This window comes from Dromiciops gliroides, chromosome 2 (genome assembly GCF_019393635.1).
Source record: "Dromiciops gliroides isolate mDroGli1 chromosome 2, mDroGli1.pri, whole genome shotgun sequence".
NCBI lineage: Eukaryota > Metazoa > Chordata > Mammalia > Microbiotheria > Microbiotheriidae > Dromiciops > Dromiciops gliroides.
In genome coordinates, this window is record NC_057862.1 from 355425929 (window position 1) to 355447251 (window position 21323).

Here is a 21323-nt window from a genome sequence, read left to right on the forward strand (position 1 = left end):
ATCTAATGGGGGAGACAACAAACAAATAGGAACAAGCTTAAGACAATACAAGAAAGATTTATGAAGCACCTGCTATGTGCCAGGCACAGTGCTAAACTCTAGAAATTCAGATAAGAAAAAGAAAGACAGTCTTTGCTTTCAAGGAGTTTACATTTTGATGGCGGAAGATGACATACAAAGGTAAGCTAGGAAAGGGGAGAAAAGGGCGTACCTGCTGTGGAGGAATGATGATGGTGGAGTAAAAACCAAGCAGAAAAGCTGGCAGGAAATAAAATACAAAAGTTAAGTAGATGATGATTAAAAGAATAAAGGTTCTAAAATTTAAAAAGGGTTGGAAAAGGCTTCCTGTAGAGGAAAAGATTTAGTTGGAACTTTTAAAGGAAACCAGGAGGCAGAGATAAAAAGAGAAAGAGTTCCAGCCATGGGTGGCAGGCAGAGAAAACACCCAGAACTGAGAGGTGGAGTGTCTTGATTGAGGAGCAATAAGGAAATTTATGTCTTTGGATCAGAGAGTATGTGTTGGGGAGTAAGGTTTAAGAACACCCAGAAAGGTAGGAGGGGAGGGGCTAGGATAATGAAGGGCTTTGAATGTTTTAATCTTAGAGGTAATAGGGAACTGTTGCAGTTTCTTAGGAGGAAGTGAGGTGTTTGACATGATCACACCTAAGCTTTAGGAAAATCACTTTGGTAGCTGAATGACTTGAGGCATTCAGACTCACCAACAGGCTATTGGAATAAATGAGCTAAGAGGTGATAAGGGCCTGCACTAGAGTGATGGTAGTAGTATCAGAGGAGAGAAGGGAGTGTGTTTGACAGATATTGCAAAGGTGAAATCAAGAGACTAGCAACAGAAGAGATAATGGGAGATAAGAGAAGGGATAGTGAGGATTTGAGGATGACATCCAGTTTGTAAGCCTGAGGGACTGGGAGGATTGGTGATGCCTTCACCTGTAAATAGGGAAGGTAGGGGTGGGAGTTGGGGAGGATTTTGAGGGAAACATGAGTTCAGCTTTGGACATGTAGAATGTGTAAGTTTAAGGTGTCTACTGGAATCCAGTTTGAGATGTCTAAAAGGCACTTGGACATACAATATTGAAGGTAAACAGAATGGTTAGGGAAGGATAGGCATATTTAAGAATCATCCCCATAGAGGGGGTTATTAAATCCTTGGGAACTGATATGATCACCAAGGTAAGTAGTGTAGAGAAAGAATAGCATAGAGCCCAGGATAGAACCTTGTGGGACACCTATGATGATCTGGACCAGGATTCAGCAAAGAAGACAGAGAAGGGTTTTCTGCTCCAGGGGTTCTTTTACCGTTGTTTTGGGGGTAATAGTATCAGGCGTTCTGTGTGTTTAATGTCTTTCCTCCGATGTCTTGGCCTCCTCTTCTCCCCCCCCCCCCCCAATCACTTTAGAAAGTAGAGAGATTAACCTTCGTAAGGAGTAAGCCTTCATCATGTGAGCAAGGTTCTGAGCTGAGACAGTGGTAGGGAGGATCTGGAAGATCTAGCAGGGATAAAAAGGTTTGGGAAGAGCCATTGTGGAGAGTGGGATAAGTTGATTGGGGAGGTATGATAGGATTGTGTAATGGCAGTGAGGGTCCAGTTGAGGCTAGATAACATAATTTTGAAGTGGATCTGTTAGAACTGTTACAATTTTCTCCACCTTAGTTTAACAGCATGTGTAAGAGTGGAGGCAGTGGAGCAGCTAGGTGGCACAGTGGATAGAGCACTGGCCCTGGATTCAGGAGGACCTGAGTTCAAATGCGGCCTCAGACACTTGACACTTACTAGCTGTGTGACCCTGGGCAAGTCACTTAACCCTCATTGCCCTGGCCTCGACTCTTCCCCCCCCCCCCCCCCCCCATGGAGGCAACTGAGTGTAAGTTACCAAGGCTGAGGTTTAGCAGGACACAATTGGTGATATGGTAAGGGGGCTAATGTTTCAAGCAAGGAGGACAGTGTGTAGTTGAACTGATTCACTAAGGGTTCAAGATGGGGAAAGGAGGAGATTGTAGTGGAGATGAGCTGGGAGAGAATTGAGGGATCAAGGAGTTAGAGGTCTCAGTTTTAATGAAGAATAGGGTTTTAAAAGGGAAGGCAGAGGGCAGCTAGGTGGTGTAGTGGATAGAGCACTGACCCTGGAGTCAGGAGGACCTGAGTTCAAATCTGGCCTCAGACACTTAACACTTACTAGCTGTGTGACCCTGGGCAAGTCACTTAACCCCAATTGCCTCACTAGGGAAAAAAATAACATAAAAGGGAAGGCAGAGGGAGAAGTGGAAAGCCAATAGATTTTGTTCAGATAAGGGGGTTGCAGAATTCTTGAACATACAAGTTGTATATTTGTGGGTGATGGCAAGATCAAGGGTATGGCCCATCTTTGTGGCTGAGATGGGGTAGAGGAGGACTAGGCCATGGAGCATGAGTAACCTGAGGAAGAGTCATTATGTATATAGATGTCTCATGTGTGTCTTTTCCTTTCAAAACACAAATAGTGATTAGGGACTTGAGAAACTTTGAAGCGCTTTCTGGAATTAACTCTCTAGCTGTGCTCTAGAGTAAGGAGTACAGCACTGAAAATCCTACTTTAGTTCCATTTCTGCCTTCACAGAAACTTAGTTTAAATCACTTTCTTCTAGACTTGTTTTCCTCATTTGTAAAATGATGGCATTCAAAATACACTTTTGTAGGGGCAGCTAGGTGGTGCAGTGCATAAAGCACCAGCCCTGGATTCAGGAGGACCCGAGTTCAAAGCAGGCCTCAGACACTTGACACTTCCTAGCTGTGTGACCCTGGGCAAGTCACTTAACCCTCATTGCCCCGAAAAATAACAACAACAACAACAAAATACACTTTTGTGATTTTTTGTTTCTTTGTTTTTAATTAACAAGAGACTATTTTCTTTCCCTCTCCTGACCTAAAAAGGAAGAAAAACAAATTTCATGCATTGTGAAGCAAAACAAATTCATGTCTTGGACATGCCCCCAAAAATCTATGACTAAATATGTGCTCTGAGGCTATCACCTCTTGTCAGGAGAAGTTAGGCAACATGTTTTATATATTCTCTGGAATCATAGCTGAGCATTGTAATCTTTCCTTTAAACTTTGTTTACATGATCTTCTGAACCATGGGTAGCCCAGGTACTAGTACTAACAACAATCATTACATTTTAAGTAATTATATAAAAGCATATAAAGAGTTCTCATTTCTATATATTAACTTCATAAAAAGTACAGGGGTTAAAAGAAATACAAATTTTGGGGGACTTTTTTAAAAGTTTCATTTTAAATTATAGTCTTTCTAGAAAAGTCACCTTTCACCTCAGTGTTGTATTTATTGCTAGTTACAGTCACTGTACTGGGTGTTTTGGTTCAGGGGTTTTCTTTGTTATAAGAAAATTTACCTTGTTACTAGGGAGGAAGGTATTTTGTAACAAAGAAAAACAGTTGAGCCAAAACTCCCAGTGCCTTTAGTCTATGTGACATTATCTAAGATGTTCTTCCCTACCTTTCTGCCAAGAGGGAGGTATGTTTATAGGACCATTATTAGTCACTTTCCTTTTAGTGTTTTTAAATTTATATTTTTGCATTCTGTCTATATTCTTTTGATTCTGTATATTTCATTCTACATTCATTCCTATGTAAATTCCCATGAGTCTTCCTTTTCTCTAAATGTCTCATATTAATCATTTATTACTGCATAATGTATTACAGCTTATTCAGATGCTCCACAGTTCAACCAAATGCAATAGAAAATAGTATTTATTTTCTTGAGTTTAGCAAACAATGGGCTACAGTGTAAACTTAGGAAAATAAATTACTGGGTAATCATCCCTGTTTGTCAGCAACTACTTAGAAAACTGGAAAGCATTAGGAAGAAATTAGGTTTAGATCGGCATCTGCTATCATCAGTTGATAAGTATTTCTTTTAGCTAGATCCAAGTGGGTACAACTACTTGTAAAAGGTCACATCAATATAAAAAGACATAGCTTCCTTTTTTAAAAATTTAATTTTAAAAATTAAAACAAAATTAAGGTAGAATACAAAACAAAAAGTTGTGGTAGGAAATAAAATGCTTTGTATTTCATGTCTCTGATAAAGTGATATGAGGCAGCATAGTACAGAGCACTGGATTTGGCTTCAAAGCACCTAGACTTTAATCCTGGCTTTACTACTCACATCTTGTGTGGCCTGGAGCAGGTCACTTTGCAACTTCCTATTCTATAAAATGAGAGCATTGGACTGGATGACTTCTAAGTTACTTTCCAAGAAGTTAACATCAGTATATAAGACCAAGAACTTTTCCCCCATAGAAACATTGCAGTTCTTCTGAAAACTGTTCCTTTCCCAAATTAAATGACAATATGAAAACATTTTCCTAATCACTAATAATAGAAATGAAAATTAAAATGACTTTGTTGTTTCCCTAACATCTTTCAAATTGACAAAGATAACCCAACAAATGGGAATACTCAAAGTTTAAGTAGCTGTAAGATAATAGTCCTATTAATACATAGTTTATAGCCTAGCTTCTTAAATTGTGGGTTGTGACACCATATGGGGCCGCATAACTGAATGTTGGGATTGAGAAAAATTTGGCAACATTAAAAGGTTATGCATACCTCTTTTACATACTTATATACCCAGGATCACATAAAAATTTCTCAAGAGAAAAGGGGTTGTGAGTGGGAAAAGTTTAAGAAGCCCTACAATATACCATGCTGTCTCAATGATTTCTTAAAGTGAAACTAACTTTCTCCTGAATATTCCAGACAAAATCAAAAGCATGGAATTATTAAAAAATCAGGTTTTTTTTCTAGAGAATAATATTGTTTTCCATGTGAGGTTATTATTAGAACATGACTAAAGTTAGAACTTAAGAAAAACACTGTAATTCTGTGTTCCCAGACTCTACTATGTAGTCTAACGAAGAAACCTTTAGTTTAATTAGAAAGCCTGAGTTTGAATCCCACTTTACTGTTGCCCATTGCATAAATCCTGAGGCTTCAGTTTACTGTTGTAAAATAAATGGGGTGGACAGAATATTTTCAGAAGACCCTTCTACCTCTTAAATCCTGTGGTGCTGTGTTTCTCTTATACCAAAGTGCCCCCACACTACCTGGTACACAGTGAATACTTACGTTTTTGTTGAACTGAGTTGAATTGCTCAAGAGTAATGAGGCCAGTGGCAACAATGCCAGTGCTGGGTATACATGATTTTATACTATTAGGTAACTACAGGCCTTGCCCTTTGTTAAGTACCGTGATATAGAAATAAGGACATGCTTTTTGCCCTTATGTCTTACAAAGGAAGGTGCCTTAGAATTTATCTAGTCCCTTACCTAACCTTCCCATCTTTTTGCTTTTGAACAGTGGAGAAACTACCACCTTAGGTGATAGACAAGTACATTTTGGATAGCTGCTATCAAACAGATTTTATTGTGTTGAGTCTAATTCTGCCTCTAGAGTTTCAATACATTGCTTCTAGTTCTGGCTGTTAGCCAAATATAAAGAATCTATCTATCTCTTCTCCAAATTGCTTTTTATCCATTCCTCATTCATGTCTTTCTCCATACTGCCTCCTCATCTTTTTTCTTTTGAGTCATCAAAAGTAACACATAGCTATAAAAGAGAATGAAATAATAAGAGAGCCCTCAGTCATACCCTGATTCTAAGGACTTTAGGAGGAAAGAAGGAACATTATTCACCTTGTGTATTTTCTTCTTTGTACACTTCTGAGTCTCCAAAGGGAAGAAGTAAAAGCACTTACCAATAATATAATACATCTACAAATATTAAAATGCTAAGTTGGATATATAAATTATTTCATCTCGAGTTGGAACGAGCTTTAGAAATCATATCCCAGAGTTCATTAATTAAGACTTCTTATCTTTTGCTGTACCAATCTCTTGCTTTATCTTATCCACAATAGTACTATTCCACTTTATTTTCTTATTTTTCCATCCACCCTGACAACTAGGCCAAACATAAAGATTGTCCTGGTCCCTTCCCTGGTCCCATCTCTGCATTCACTAAATCATCAGGTGTCTGATAATTCTTCCTTCTTGATTTCTTCAGCTCTATTTCCTATTTGAATTCCTCTGTTTCTGTCGAAGTGTTACATCCTAATTCTGTGTCTTTGTTCATGCTGATAATGTGAGGTGGCATGGGGTAGTTAAAAGAACACAAGGGGCAGCTAGGTGGTACAGTGGATAGAGCACCGACCCTGGAGTCAGGAGGACCTGAGTTCAAACCCAGCCTCAGACGTTTAATACTTACTACCTGTGTGACCCTGGGCAAGTCACTTAACCCCAGTTGCCTCACAAAAAAGGAAAAAAAAAAAGGAAAGAAAGAACACAAAACTTCAAATTGCATCTTTTTCCATGTCTTCCTCCTCTTAAAGTGATTGATCCACTTCTACCTGAACATCCTGCAATATTCTCAGATCCTGGCTTTAAAACTATCTGGTCTTCCCTTGCTGTCTAATAAATTCCTCAAGAGTTTCATTGTGCTCAACTTGAATCCATCCAACGGTTTCTTGAATGCCTGTGATTTCTAAAGTCCAATGGTAGGAACTTAAAAAGTGCCACCTAAATGGAAAAGATACAGCACAGGCCACAAGTGCTTATTGCATAAAAGACCACATACTCAGGAAACAGTACCAACTCTATAGAGTCACTTTCCAGTTTTTGTGGTACAGACTATAAGAGAGCAAGAACGGACTTCAGAAATCATCTAGTCCAGTCCCTTCCTTTTGCAAATAAGGAAAAATTAACACTCACAAAAGTGAAGTTATTTGCCCAGAGTTACATAGATAGATAGTGGCTGACTTGGGATGTGAATCTTGGTTTTCGGGTCCTAGTTACTTAATTCAGTCCACCACATATCTTAATCATCTGCTATGTGCTAAGTACTGTGCAAGTAAAAGAGATAGAAAAATGAAACAGTTCCTGCTCTGTTAAGAAGCCAATGTTGTGGGGGCAGCTAGGTGGTACACTGGATAAAGCACTGGCCCTGGATTCAGGAGGACCCAAGTTCAAATTCGGACTCAGACACTTGACATTAACTAGCTGTGTGACCCTGGGCAAGTCACTTAACCCTTGTTGCTGCTCCCCCCCCCAAAAAAGCTAATATTGTACTGGTGGGAAAACAGTATGTATACAGGAATAAATATTCTCTTAAAATAATACTAAGTCATCTAAAAATGAGCGAGGCCAGAATAGTCTGGGTCAAGCAGTGCTTCAATAGATTTTTAACGGAGCTTAAAGAAAAAAATCTTTAGGAAGTTTCTCTAATAAAGATTTCATTTCCAACAGTCCATAACTGATGCAAGTTAATAAGAGCGTGAAGCACTTTTCACTTGATAAAGTGATTTTAAAATGTGAATAGGTAATTCTCAAAGGAAGATATCCAAGCTATCAACAGTCTTATGAAAAGAATGTTCCATATCACTAATAATTAGGTAAATGTAAATAATTATATAATATTAACAAAGTTTGCAAAAAGGGAAAATGATAAATGTTGAATTGACTGAGGGAAAACAAGCACCTTAATCCATTATTGGTGGAGCTGTGAATTGGTCTAGCCAAGCTGGAAAGCTGTTTGGAACTAGGCTCCAAAAGCCACTAAACTTTGATCATACTCTTTAACCAGTGATGGACAAAAGAAGCATTTGTTAAGCTCCTGTTTTGTGCCAGGAGTAATATCACTTGGCTACCCCAAGAATATCAAAGACAGAAGAATGGACCCATATTTTTAAAAATGTAATTATAGCCACCATTTCCCAATCTTTTTGTTTGTTTTGTTTGTTTTTTTTCGGGGCAGTGAGGGTTAAGTGACTTGCCCAGGGTCACACAGCTAGTAAGTGTTAAGTGCCTGAGGCTGGATTTGAACTCAGGTCCTCCTGAATCCAGGGCCAGTGCTTTATTTACTGCACCACCCAGCTGCCCCCATGAAGTTTTGGTTTTTTGTTTTGTTTTGTTTTCCAATCTTAAAAATATTTTATTTTCCAATTGTTCCGTCAAGGAAACATTTTGTTTCTTGAGGAACAACAGGGGGGACTGTAATGATTGGAATGATGCCACCTGCTGGAGACTTACTGTAGAAGAGTTCTGCCCATGAAGCGAAGGTCTTTGAGGGCAAGACCAGGAGTCTTTTCTTTGGCGTCAGGAAGTGACGCGGCTAGTGGGAGGAGGAAGGAAGAGACTGACTCTCGCTCTGGGGCTCTTTCCTTGGGACTCTGGTGGAGAGCGGAGCTAGAAATGTGCTCTCCCTTTAATAGATAGGAATCTAGGCCTTTCTCTCTCTCTTTACCAAATTCTTGTTTTCCTTAATAAATGCTTAAAAGCCTAACTCTTGCTAAAGCTTATAATTTATTGGCGACCACTCATTAGATATTTTAGACAGACTAGCTAGAATTTTAGCCCTTAACACAATTCCATGTAAAGATACTTTCAACATTTGTTTTTATAAGATCTTGAGTTCCAGATTTTTTTCCTTCCCTCCCCAATACAGAAAGCAATCTGATACAGCTTATATATGTACAATAGCATTAAACATATTTCTGCATTAGTTATGTTGTGAAAGAAGAATCATGGGCAGCTAGGTGGCGCGGTGGGATAAAGCACTGGCCCTGGATTCAGGAGGACCTGAGTTCAAATTTGGCCTGAGACACTTGACACTTACTAGCTATGTGACCCTAGGCAAGTCATTTAACCCTCATTGCCCCACCAAAAAAAAGAAGAATCAGAACAAAAGGGGAAAACCTCAAAAAAGTAAAAAAAAACCCAACAACATAAAAGAAGTAGAGACAATATGATTCATCTGCATCCAGATTCCAAAGTTTTTTTTCCTGGATGTATACTCAGTCTTTTAGAAGTGGGAACAAACTGGAAGCCAAAAGTCTATCCTACCCATCAATTTGGGTAATGGCCAAATAACCAATAATATGCATACCATGATATATAATTGCATGCCATAAATGCTTATACCAGGTGCAGATACACTGGGAGCTGTAGTCAGAACCCTGCACATGGACTCTCCAGGCCATAGAGTTGTCTTCTCAGTGGAAGCAACAGTGGGATTTATCAGCCCCCTGGGTATCTGAGCAGCCTTTTAAGGACCTCACTGCTCACCCTCTGGTATGAGGAAGGGGCTAGAAAAATTGCTTACCTGTTTACTATGGCAGGATACTGTATACTCACTCTGCTGTCAAAAAAAAAAGTATGCCTCCCCAAATATTCATATGGACTATGTCTGATCTGTAGTAGAGCATAGTGGGCTCATATTGGTCTGATCAGCCATAGTCAGACATATCTAACTTGACTCTAACAGTGATGTCATTTTGGTCCTCTTTGAGAATGAAGGACAGTAACCCACCATAAATGGTTTCAGTGAATCCTGTGAAAACTTTTTTGAAGTGAAACAGAATTAACTGAGCAGAACCCAAGGACTGATTTATATAACAATAAAAATTTATAGAAAAATAACTTTGAAAGACTTAAGAACTCTGCGTGGTATAATGTCCATTCATTATCTCAGCATACCATTGTCAAAACATGCTACCTACCTTTTAACAGATCAGAGTGATATCCTCAAGGTGCAGATTGAGAAGTACATTTTTCGATATGCTCAATGTGAGAATTTGTTTTTCTTGACTATGCATATTTGTAACAAAGGAGTTTTTTTTCCTTCCTCTTCTCCCTCTCCACTCCCCCCCAACATTGGAAGGATAGAGGTATTGGAGTTGGAATTTAAAAAAATAAAAAGAAGGGAAGAAAAGCCAGAAGGAATCATAGAGAGGCTGGATAGCTTTGAAAGTTACATGTTAAGTTGTTTTATATCCTGAAAAAGAAAACTAAATGCTGGATATCTGTAGTTTTATGTATAGGCCCTTTTTGTTATACAGTGTCCATAGAAATGCTCCTTTTATTCAATTCAAATTGTTTTTTCTGTTTTGTTTTTTGCAGGCAATGGGGGGTTAAGTGACTTGTCCAGGGTCACACAGCTAGTAAGTGTCAAGTGTCTGAGGTCGCATTTGAACTCAGGTCCTCCTGAATCCAGGGCCGGTGCTTTAACCACTGCACCATCTAGCTGCCCCTCAAATTTTTTTTTTAATAGAAAAATGGTGTTCAAAAGTTGTATAGGCTATTAGCAGTAGCAAAATGGTGCAGTAGAGTTTGGTTGGGAAGACTGATTTCAAACCCTGCCTCTAACATTTATTAGCTTTGGTACCCTGGGCAAATCAACTTAAGTTTTTTGGTTTTTTGGGTTTTTTTGTTGTGTTTTTGTTTTAGTTTTTGGTTTTTTGTGGGGCAATAGGGGTTAAGTGACTTGCCCAGGGTCACACAGCTAGTAAGTGTCTGAGGCTGGATTTGAACTCCAGTACTCCTGAATCCAGGGAAGGTGCTTTATCAACTGCACCATCTAGCTGCTCCCTCGACTTAAGTTTTTTGACTTGGTTTCCTCATCTTTAAAATGAGGGCGATTTGATTCAATTTGGTTCTTCTAGTTTTAAATCTATGATTCTAATTCTAATGTATCCGGGAATGGAAAGGCAAAATATAAATCAGATATTATTTTTATTTCTTGATTACTACCTCCTAATTTGAAGTGCATGTTTCAAGAACTGAAGACAATTATTAAAAGATCTGGATCCCTCTTGACTGACTGGCATGATACTTTGTAGTTTTGACACATGAATTCCTTTATTCCCTCAGGAGGCAGCCTTTTGTGCTGTGACTCTTGTCCTGCTGCATTTCATCGAGAATGTCTGAATATTGATATCCCTGAGGGCAACTGGTACTGCAATGACTGCAAGGCAGGCAAAAAGCCACACTACCGAGAGGTTGTCTGGGTAAAAGTTGGCCGATATAGGTAAGAAAAAAATTGAATGGAAATGTTGTTTTAATTGACGTATTTCTTTTTTTTAATAGTATACACTAGATTACTTTTATTCTCTACAATAATCCAGCTTAATAATTTTTTTAAACTGAAACCAGTGTTTAATAAATTTGAGAACATAAATTACTTGGGCAGAACTTCCAATCTCGCAAGAAGTTCTAGGAAAATTATAAAGAAGTCTGGCAGAAATTATCTGTGCCATGAATTTTTTTTTAATTAATAAAGTAATTTAATTAATAAAGTATTTTATTTTTTTTCATTACATGTAAAGATAGTTCTCAACTTTTGTTTATACAAGCTTTACAATTTCAGATTTTTCTCCCTCCCTCCCCCCTCCCCTAGACAGCAGGTAATCTGATATAGGTTATATATACATACACACATAATAACATTAATCCGATTTCTGCATTAGTCATGTTATAAGAGAAAAAATCAGAGCAATGATGAAAAACCTCAAAATAGAAAAAAACAGCAGCACCAAAACCAAAAGAAATAGTATGGTTCATTCAGCATCTATACTCCACAGTTCTTTTTTTTTCCCTTGGATTTGGAGATCCTTTTCTATCACGAGTTCCCTGGAACTCTTCTGTACCATTGCATTGGTGAGAAGAATATAGTCCATCACAGTAGGTCAACACTCAGTGTTGATGATACTGTGTACAATGTTCTTCTGGTTCTGCTCATCATCAGCTCACGCAAGACCCTCCAGGTTTCTCTGAACTTCTCCTGCTCATCATTTCTTACAGCACAATAGTATTCCATTGCATTCATATACCACAACTTGTCCAGCCATTCCCCAATTGATGGGCACCCCCTCAACTTCCAATTCCTTGCCACCACGTACAGAGCAGCTGTAAATATTTTTGTACATCTGGGTCCCTCTTCCCTTTCCATGATCTCTTTGGGAAAAAGACCCAAAAGTGGTATTGCTGGGTCAAAGAGTATGCACAGCTTTATTGCCCTTTGGGCATAATTCCAAATTGCTCTCCAGAATGGTTGGATCAGTTCACAGCTCCACCAACAATGCACAGCTTAATAATTTTTTAAAACAATGAGCTCTTTAGACATCACAATGTAAAACCAACCTTAATCACAGAATATTAACTGATTTTTTAAAAATAATGAACAAAGACTATGATGCCCACTTTAATTTTGGCCATAAAGTCTTTCATATTTTACTTAAACAATAAACTTTTTAAATACAGAACCAACAGGGAAATAAGGTATTATGTATAAAATAATTTTAAGTACCAAAACTAGTTTTATTTTGATGGAAGTTACATACTGCCCTGCCCTTTTTAAGCAAAGTGAAACAATATAATTTGACCTAATCACATGCATCTGGCTCATTATAATCATCGAATTGATGTATTTAAGAAAATTTTAATTAATTTAATTTGTTCCTACCCCTGTTCTTTAAGCTGTTTTTGAAAGTCCGGGTTGTATATATCTGAGTGCTTTTCCTTTTGTATCTTTCACAGGTGGTGGCCAGCTGAAATTTGTCATCCTCGAGCTATTCCTTCCAATATTGATAAAATGAGACATGATGTTGGTGAATTTCCAGTTTTATTTTTTGGCTCTAATGATTACTTGTGGACCCATCAGGCCCGTGTCTTTCCCTACATGGAGGGAGATGTCAGCAGCAAGGACAAGATGGGCAAAGGAGTTGATGGGACATATAAAAAAGGTAAAATACTGTTTGTGCTTGTGATACTTTTTTTTGTACAGTAAGTCTGAGACCAGAGGCCCCAAACAAGCCCAGTGTCCTACAGTATTGGGATCACCATCATTCAAATATACCTAGTAAAAGGAAGTCTTCATTGTGATTAAAGCCTCTTGCTTTCGAGTTCAGTGTTGGTGACCATACATTTTCATATACTCCCCCTTGAATCAAAATTTTAAATGTGTCTTCATTTTGTTTTTTCTTGTAATTCTCTCTGCTCCCTTCATTACTCATTTAAATCTGTTCACTTCTCTACTGCACTGCAAAATTAGGGAGATGGTCATAAAATGGATTATACAGTAGCAAATCAGTAATTTCAGAGGCAATTCCTTTGTGTGTACCATAATACGTGCCTTATTCCCTTAGTCTTTAAACTAAACATCTAATAACATTTTCTACTTGCTCACAGGTAGATTTTAAGATACTCAAGAATAAGGACCAAGCATTTACTAAACTCCTGTGTGACAGCCACTGTGCTGGCTGCTAGACATAGAGTCTCTTAAGGTTGCCTCATAGTGCCTAATGAAAGAATAATAAGTACATGCTTAATATAAATTTGATGTTTGTGTATAAGTGTTTTAAATTAACTTGTACACTGTTTTGCTTATGTTGTTGTTGTTCTTGTTTGGTTTTTTAGCTCTTCAGGAAGCTGCTGTCCGTTTTGAGGAATTAAAGGCCCAAAAAGAGCTAAGACAGCTCCAGGAAGACAGAAAAAATGACAAGAAGCCACCACCCTACAAGCATATCAAGGTGAGAAAAACTCTTTGTAAAATTGGTATCCAGGAGTTTACACCAAACATATCCACACATTATAACAGTTGAATGCCCATGCCTTCTGTTACCAATCACAATGATTTTTTTTAATCTATAAGGTACATGATTAGAAGAGAACAAGTAAGGTTCAACAGCTTTATGGTTTGAGGAAGGGGAACATCGATAAAATCTTTAATGTATAACAGTTTTAGAAAAGTTTGTTCACAAAAATTGTTTAGATTATTAATCTGACAGTTATTTTTTAGAAAGTGCTTTGTAAGGGCAGCTAGGTGGCGCAGTGGATAGAGCATTGGCCCTGGAGTCAGGAGTACCTGGGTTCAAATCCGGACTCAGACACTTAACACTTACTAGCTGTGTGACCCTGGGCAAGTCACTTAACCCCAATTGCCTCACTAAAAAAAAAAAGAAAGAAAGTGCTTTGTAGATCTTAAAATTATGTTCTCAACTGTTAACCTCTGTGAGAGATGGTTGCATATAATGTCCAGTGGAACACATTGAAAAGTAAATATCCTCTCCTTCCTCCTTTAAGTTATTATACATATAATTTTGTGACCCAAAAAGGCAAGTCACCATGTGACAGGATAAGATATAGGGATCTCTAAGCCAATATAAGTTAGAGGGTGCTGACCTCCATCAGTGAAGGGAGTTCCTTCCTCTAAATCACTGCATGATTTTACTAACTTTTTTTTTTTAGTGAGGCAGTTGGGGTTAAGTGACTTGCCCAGGGTCACACAGCTAGTAAGTGTTAAGTGTCTGAGGCTGGATTTGAACTCAGGTCCTCCTGAATCCAGGGCTGGTGCTTTATCACTGCGCCACCTAGCCGCCCCGATTTTACTAACTTTATAGAGAGTAACAAGAGAACTTAATTTGATGGAAAAGATAATAGCCACATACTTAAAATTACATATGTCAAATAAGGCATGAACATGATAATTACACATATTTAAAGAGTGAAGATTGTTTAAATAATGAAAATCTACTCTGGACTATGAAATGTGAGTGGATGCTTTTATTTGAGGTATGGTTTCCTTTCATTTAAATTTTAAGAGAATAGTCATCCAGGATGACAGTTTTCCTGCTTTGTTCATAGGTTTACATTGTTCTCTTTGACGAAATCCAATTATACTTAGCAAAAGCATATAGTCTGTCTAGGAATTGTGGAGAAACAAGGAGCATCCACAGATTGCTAGTAGAACTGTAGATTTGGAGATTAGTATGATAGTTTGCTACAAAAAGTAGAAAAATGTGACTCTGTTTCTCCTTTAGCTCCATTATTTTGAGGATGTTATTAATTTTTCAAATATAGCATCATTATTTGGGGCGGGGGGCTCAAAACCAGAGTGTCCAGCTGATGGAGAATAACTGAATAATTTGTAGAACACCAGTGTAATGAAATGCCATGATGAAATTAAGAGAAAAAGCATGACATTGATGGGAGTACAAGATTGTTTATTCTAAGTTCTGCTATGTTTCTTTATGAACTTTTCCAAGTCACAAGCTATCTGGGCCTCAGGTTCTCATCTGTTAAATTTGGAGCATATCTTCCAGGAATTTATGTAGATTAATAGTGGTTTTCAGTATGCATTATTACATGTAGGGAAATCATGAACCCTAGGTTCACTCACTGTGTCCAACTTTCAGTTGCTGAAGAAGTAAATTATGTGATTACCGTCTTCTAATTTAGTTGGTTTTCTTGTTTCACTAGGTAAACCGTCCAATAGGCAGAGTTCAGATCTTTACTGCAGACCTGTCAGAAATTCCCCGATGTAACTGCAAAGCTTCAGATGAAAACCCATGTGGCATCGACTCAGAGTGCATTAACCGAATGCTCCTGTATGAGTGCCATCCCACTGTCTGTCCTGCGGGTGGACGCTGCCAGAACCAATGCTTCTCAAAACGCCAGTATCCTGAGGTTGAGATCTTCCGGACATTACAGCGAGGCTGGGGCTTACGGACAAAAACGGATATTAAAAAGGTAATGGATGTCTTTAACAATTCTGTGAATGTTCTTAGAATGAGGGAAAAATCTAACTTTTCCCTCTTCCATTTCTTTGTGAATCTTAACTGTTTCCATCTTCTCTGTCCACTTGGAAGCATCATTGAGAGTTAAGACTAGTCTCAATGCTATACATAAACATGCAGATAATACTCTCTAGTCTCTTTACATTATGCAGAGCAACAGCTGTCAAACTCAAATAGGAATTATGGTCATTAAACTGTATGCACTAAAAGCCACATATTGACTTAGAAAACCACAGATTAATATTGTCTATGTCTTATTTTATCTTTATTTGTTTTGTTAAATATTTCTCTACTATCTTTTTTTTTTTTGGTGAGGCAATTGGGGTTAAGTGACTTGCCCCAGGGCCACACAGCTAGTAAGTATCAAGTGTCTGAGACTGGATTTGAACTCAGGTCCTCCTGACTCCAGGGCCAGTGCTCTATCCACTGCGCCACCTAGCTGCCCCAAATATTTCTCAATTATGTTTTAATTTTTGAGCCACACTCAGGAGTGTTGTGGACCACATGAAGCCCATGGCCCACATATTGATACTTCTGATGTAGAGGACTAAAGTATTCACTCTGGTGATTTGGTTCAACAAACATTTATTGACTGACAGTACTATGCAATGAACAGTTTTAGTTCTGGATACTGCAGATAAAAAAGATATTAAAAAAAAGATTTTCTTTGCTCTCTAGTTTCCTAGTCTAGTAGCAATGAAGAGACTTGGATGCTTATGTGTATGACAAAATAAAATCAATGAGCAGACATTTAGTAAATGCCTATTATATGCTAAACAATCAAGATAAGTGAAACAGCCCTTACCCTCAGGGAATGCAGATTCTGATGGAAGAGATAACTTGTATATAATAAGCATATTCAGAATATTCGCAAAGTATATGCTTTGTGGCTTTGGAGAGAACTTTAACATTTGGGAGACCTGGAAAACTCCTTGTAGGAGGCGGGCAGCATTTAAAAAGATGGGCCTCCAAACTGCCCAGGTAAAGGAACTCCTTCCACATATATAGGACATTCAATGTGAAAGCAGAGGTGGACAGTGGAGTGTCATCTGTTGTTTGCAAGCAGGCCACTCTTATTAAACCAGAGAGTGAGTGGAGAAGCATAGGAAAGGGCCAGATTGTCAAGAGCTTTAAATAATCAACAGAGGGGTAGACCTAGAAGTAAAGGATGAGCCATTGATGAAGACTGAGAAGAGAGGCAAGCATGGTCAGATCGGCATTTTAGGAAATTATGTTGGGATAGGGAGAATAGAAAGTGGACAGGCTATTGTAATAATCTAGGTCAGAGGTGATGAGTGCCTTAAGGAAGATGAAGATTGGATACCACCTGGTTATCTATGTTGTTGGAACCACAGGTGAATTATTTGTGGTGTTTCTGCCATTAAAGATGTTCTATTTTTTGTTTCAGGGTGAATTTGTAAATGAGTATGTGGGAGAGCTGATAGATGAAGAGGAGTGTAGGGCCCGAATCCGTTATGCCCAAGAACACGATATCACCAATTTCTACATGCTCACTTTGGATAAGGTAAGTACTGAAAATGTCTTTTTGCATATCGTTCTTTTTTTTTCTTTTTATCTGATTTTTTCCAATTACGTGTAAAGATAATTTTTAACATTCATTTTTTAATAAAATTTTGATTTTCAAATTTTCTATTCTTACGAGTGTAAGCAATTTTATATAGGTTTTTATATGTGCAGTTATGTAAAATATTTCCATATTAGTTATGTTGTATAAGAAGAAACAGAATACACATTGTACACAGTATCAACAACATTGTGTGTTGATCAACTGTGATTTGACTCTTCTCAGCAATACAATGGTCCAAGAGAATTCCAAAGGACTCATGATGGAAAATGCTCTCCAAATGCAGACAAAAGAACTGTGGATTCTGAATGCAGATTGAACCATACTGTATACTGTTTTTGTAGATACTGTTTTTGCATTTTTCCTCAAGGCTCTTGAAGTGGATCATTGCTATTATCCCAAAAGGAAATTACACTGGTTTAATGATACGTTTCTTGCTTTGGGAAAAGTTTTATCAGGAAGTTTCCTTCCAGCTCTAAATCTTCTACTCCCAAATTTAAAAGCGGCACTAGGCACTGAAATGAGTGCTGGCCCAAGAATTCGTGTTCTGATACACTGGGCAAGTCATTGCTCTCTGAGCTTTAGTTTCCTCATATGTAAAATGGTGGTGCTACATGATACTATCTTTCTTGGTAACATTGTCGTAAGAACACACTTATTCTCCTTAAGTATAGAAACAGAATAGCTTTCTGGTGAGAGTACTGGGATTGGAATCTAGAATGGTCTCAGTTCAAATCCCTTCTCAGTTACTTCCTACCTCTGTGACCCAGGACAAATCACTTCACTCCTGCAGTCCCAATTTCCTCTTCTTTATTTTGGAGATGGTGAAAGTACTTACTTCACCGAAGGTTTGTTGTGAGGAGCAAAAGGGGGAGGGAGGGAGAAAGAAACATGTTTAGAAAACAAAAAGTGCAGTATAAATGAGCTATTATTATCATCATCATTAGCAAGCAAAACATAGAGAATATAGTGCAGTTTTTCTTCTTGAAATAATTTTTTAAATTAAGCTGATAATAAAATAGTTTTTTAAAACTGTGATTACAGGACCGGATTATTGATGCTGGCCCCAAAGGAAATTATGCTCGGTTTATGAATCACTGTTGCCAGCCCAACTGTGAAACTCAGAAGTGGTCTGTGAATGGAGATACCCGAGTTGGGCTTTTTGCCCTAAGTGACATCAAAGCAGGTAAGAGGGTAACCTTTAAATGGTTTTTAATAAATGTAAGAGTAGGGGCAGCTAGGTGGCGCAGTGGATAAGGCACCAGCCTTGGATTCAGGAGGACCTGAGTTCAAACCCAGCCTCAGACACTTACTAGCTGTGTGACCCTGGGCAAGTCGCTTAACCCCCATTGCCCTGCAAACAAACAAACAAAAAAGTCACTTTGTATTAAAAAAAAAAAAGTTAAAGAATAAATGTAAGAGTGTTCACCCCTGAGTAACTAATTTAAACTTATTTTATTATTAGTAATGCATGCAAGTGATCCAGTATATAGATAGCAGAAATGCCTTGAAATCTCAGGTATGCAAGATGTCAACATTTTTCTAGTGCATTTTTATTTTGGCTTATATTAATACTGGGGTGGAGGGTGAATCTTAAATTATGACTTATCCATATCTCTAATTCAGAATAGTCTCCTTAGAAAGAGATCCCTCAGCATATATGCAGTCATTGAGTCTATCCAGCTTTGGTTGGGAAAAACTTGTGCAAGAATTCTGAGAAGAAAGGCTAGGTTTGCCCCCTTTTCAGTCATTATTGGCTGCAATAAGCAGGAGTCAGAATAAAAAAACAAATCCAAAAGGGCAAAGTTTCATTAAACTTGGCTCTTGGTTTTCCCCACAAATGGAATATTCATTTCCTCATAAATTCAAACATGCATGGCTTCCCAAATTTCCATGGGTTCCTGGGCTATGCTACCATGTCTTTTATCTTGGGCTCACAGTGCCTTCCCCATAGGAAACAGTTTGTCCAGTAAATGAGTCAACATTTGTGCAGAGCATTGTAGGAATGTTTATTAGCATTAAGTGAAGAAGTGCAAATGATGGTGTTCATGGAAAACACTGAAATTAAAGCGAAGGATTATTTGTAAGAATGCATCTTTTGGCGGGGCAGCTAGGTGGCACAGTGGATAGAGCACTGGCCCTGGATTCAGGAGGACCTGAGTTCAAATCCAGCCTCAGAAACTTTACACTAGCTGTGTGACCCTGGATGAGTCACTTAACTCCTGTTGCCCCGCCCCCCCCCCAAAATGCATCTTTTGGTTCTTGACTCATTTTGTTCTTATGATTTCAAGTTGAATATCTTGAAATGAACTCATTATCTTGATCACCTCTCCATCTCCCCATTCTCTTCCCCCACCCCCCAAAAAAAGTAAGTCCATTACCTTCAGTTTCCTTCTTTTGAGGATATTATCCTTTTCTTCCCCCACCCTCCCAAGATGTGAAACCTTAGAATCATCTTTTTTTTTTCCTCCCTTACATCCATTCATTCGGTCTTATAAATTGTTTCCACAATTTCTCTCCACTCGCCCCATTGCCACCTTATTTCAGGCCCTCATCACCTCTCTTCTGCACAATTGTAATGACTACCTGACCTATTACCTTGCCTCTAGTCTCTCCAAATCGATATTTTCCACAGCTGCAAAAATAAACTTCATAAGCAGAAATATGACTATCACATCCCTGCTCAAAAGCTTTCAGTGGTTGCCTCTTTCTGTAGAATAAGATAGAAGTTGTTTAATCTAGCATTTGAGCTCTTCCATATAACTCTTTCAGCTGACTTTCGCATTATGCTTTTTCACTACTACATATCTTGTAGAGGTTTTGTGGCTATAAAATGAGGGACCTCTCTGTAAAGCTCTTTATAAACATCATGTAGCTATTCAAATGTCTATGTTTTTCTGTTTGTTGTTCAAGTACTCAGCATAATAGCCAAATTGGACTGTCATCTGTTCCCAGAACTTAACATGCCATCTCCTGCCTCTCTGCTTTTTAAAAAAATGCCCTCTATGTCTAAAATGCAATTTCTTACCTCATCTCTAAGAGAATCCTTCACTTTTTTCAAGGATGCTTAGTTTCCCTTTCTACTATGAAAGCTCTCTTCTCCCTCTCCATATTAAAGTGTTAAAAGTGCAAAAGTGTTCTCTCCTTCCTTGGTATTCTGTTTCTCTCTTGTCCCTATCACATGTGACTGCCTTATGTACTATATATATATATATGTGTGTGTGTGTGTGTGTGTGTGTGTGTGTGTGTGTGTGTATATATATATAATGTTGTTGAGGCCAAAGGACTCTGTCATTTATATATGCATTTCTAAATTACATATTCCTGAATAAAGTAATTTCCACTTACTATCTTTAGTCTATTCTTTGAAACCAGTATCCCTTTTTTAATGAAAACCTTCTATTCTGTTAGGAAATCTTCCTGACAGCTGACAAGGCATAATACTAAAATGTCATTTTATTCACATTTTTTTTCCTTTTCAGGCACTGAACTCACCTTCAACTACAATCTAGAGTGTCTTGGGAATGGAAAAACTGTTTGTAAATGTGGAGCACCAAACTGTAGCGGTTTCTTGGGTGTTCGGCCAAAGGTACTGCCTCCTAGCATCTTGTTAGTACTGGTGCTGTTGGATTTCATGGGGGGAATAGATGTTTTTGCCTTGGATTATCAACATTAGTTGTTTACTAAATGGTGTTGATTGAACCTCCTCTCTTAATAACTGAGACACCAGCTATATTGGGCATTTAGGTGGTTTTTTTCCTGACATTTTAACATGGTATCTTGGAAAGTAAAAAATGTCATTACCTCCTTTTGTTACTACTTATCCTTTCCATCTTCCACTTTAGTTACTCTCATTCGAATTTTCAGCATCTTGACACAAGAGAAAACCTGCTACATTAGTTAGCATATATATAGTTCTTGTTAAACTTTTTACATTTTGTCTACCAAAAAAACCCTTTTTTTTTTTTTCTGTCCAAGAGTTTAGAATTTAAAATACAGGTAGGAAATTAGCAATGGAGCTGGTAAGAAATGAAATGGGTAAAATCAAAAGCTGCTTTAGATGTTTAGACACATGAGAGTATAGATTTATCTAGTCCAATTCCCTCATTTTTCAGCTGGGTTGGTAGATGAGGGGGAGAGGAATGGAATTTGAAGCTAAAAAAAGCTAAGGTAATGTTACTTCTCTAAGACCATGCCACTTCATGTCTGAAGCTTGTACCAGCTATCTTGATTATATTTGTCAAAAACTAGTGAATGTGGAGACTCCTTAGTGATTTGAGATGGAAAGTTATCTTCATTACTGAATTTTTA

The 21323-nt window shown here is 38.0% G+C and overlaps 1 protein-coding gene across 13 annotated transcripts in view; it reads left to right on the forward strand.

The window, feature by feature from the left end:
* NSD1 (nuclear receptor binding SET domain protein 1) overlaps window positions 1-21323 on the forward strand; it is a 175691-nt gene that overhangs the window by 142526 nt on the left and 11842 nt on the right. For all 13 annotated transcript variants that reach the window (XM_043982055.1, XM_043982064.1, XM_043982057.1 and 10 more), the window contains 7 exons: window positions 10725-10881; window positions 12390-12595; window positions 13269-13381; window positions 15111-15380; window positions 16836-16952; window positions 18057-18198; window positions 20495-20601. In XM_043982055.1, coding sequence (XP_043837990.1) covers window positions 10725-10881; window positions 12390-12595; window positions 13269-13381; window positions 15111-15380; window positions 16836-16952; window positions 18057-18198; window positions 20495-20601 — 1112 coding nt within the window. The remainder of the gene's footprint in view (window positions 1-10724; window positions 10882-12389; window positions 12596-13268; window positions 13382-15110; window positions 15381-16835; window positions 16953-18056; window positions 18199-20494; window positions 20602-21323) is intronic.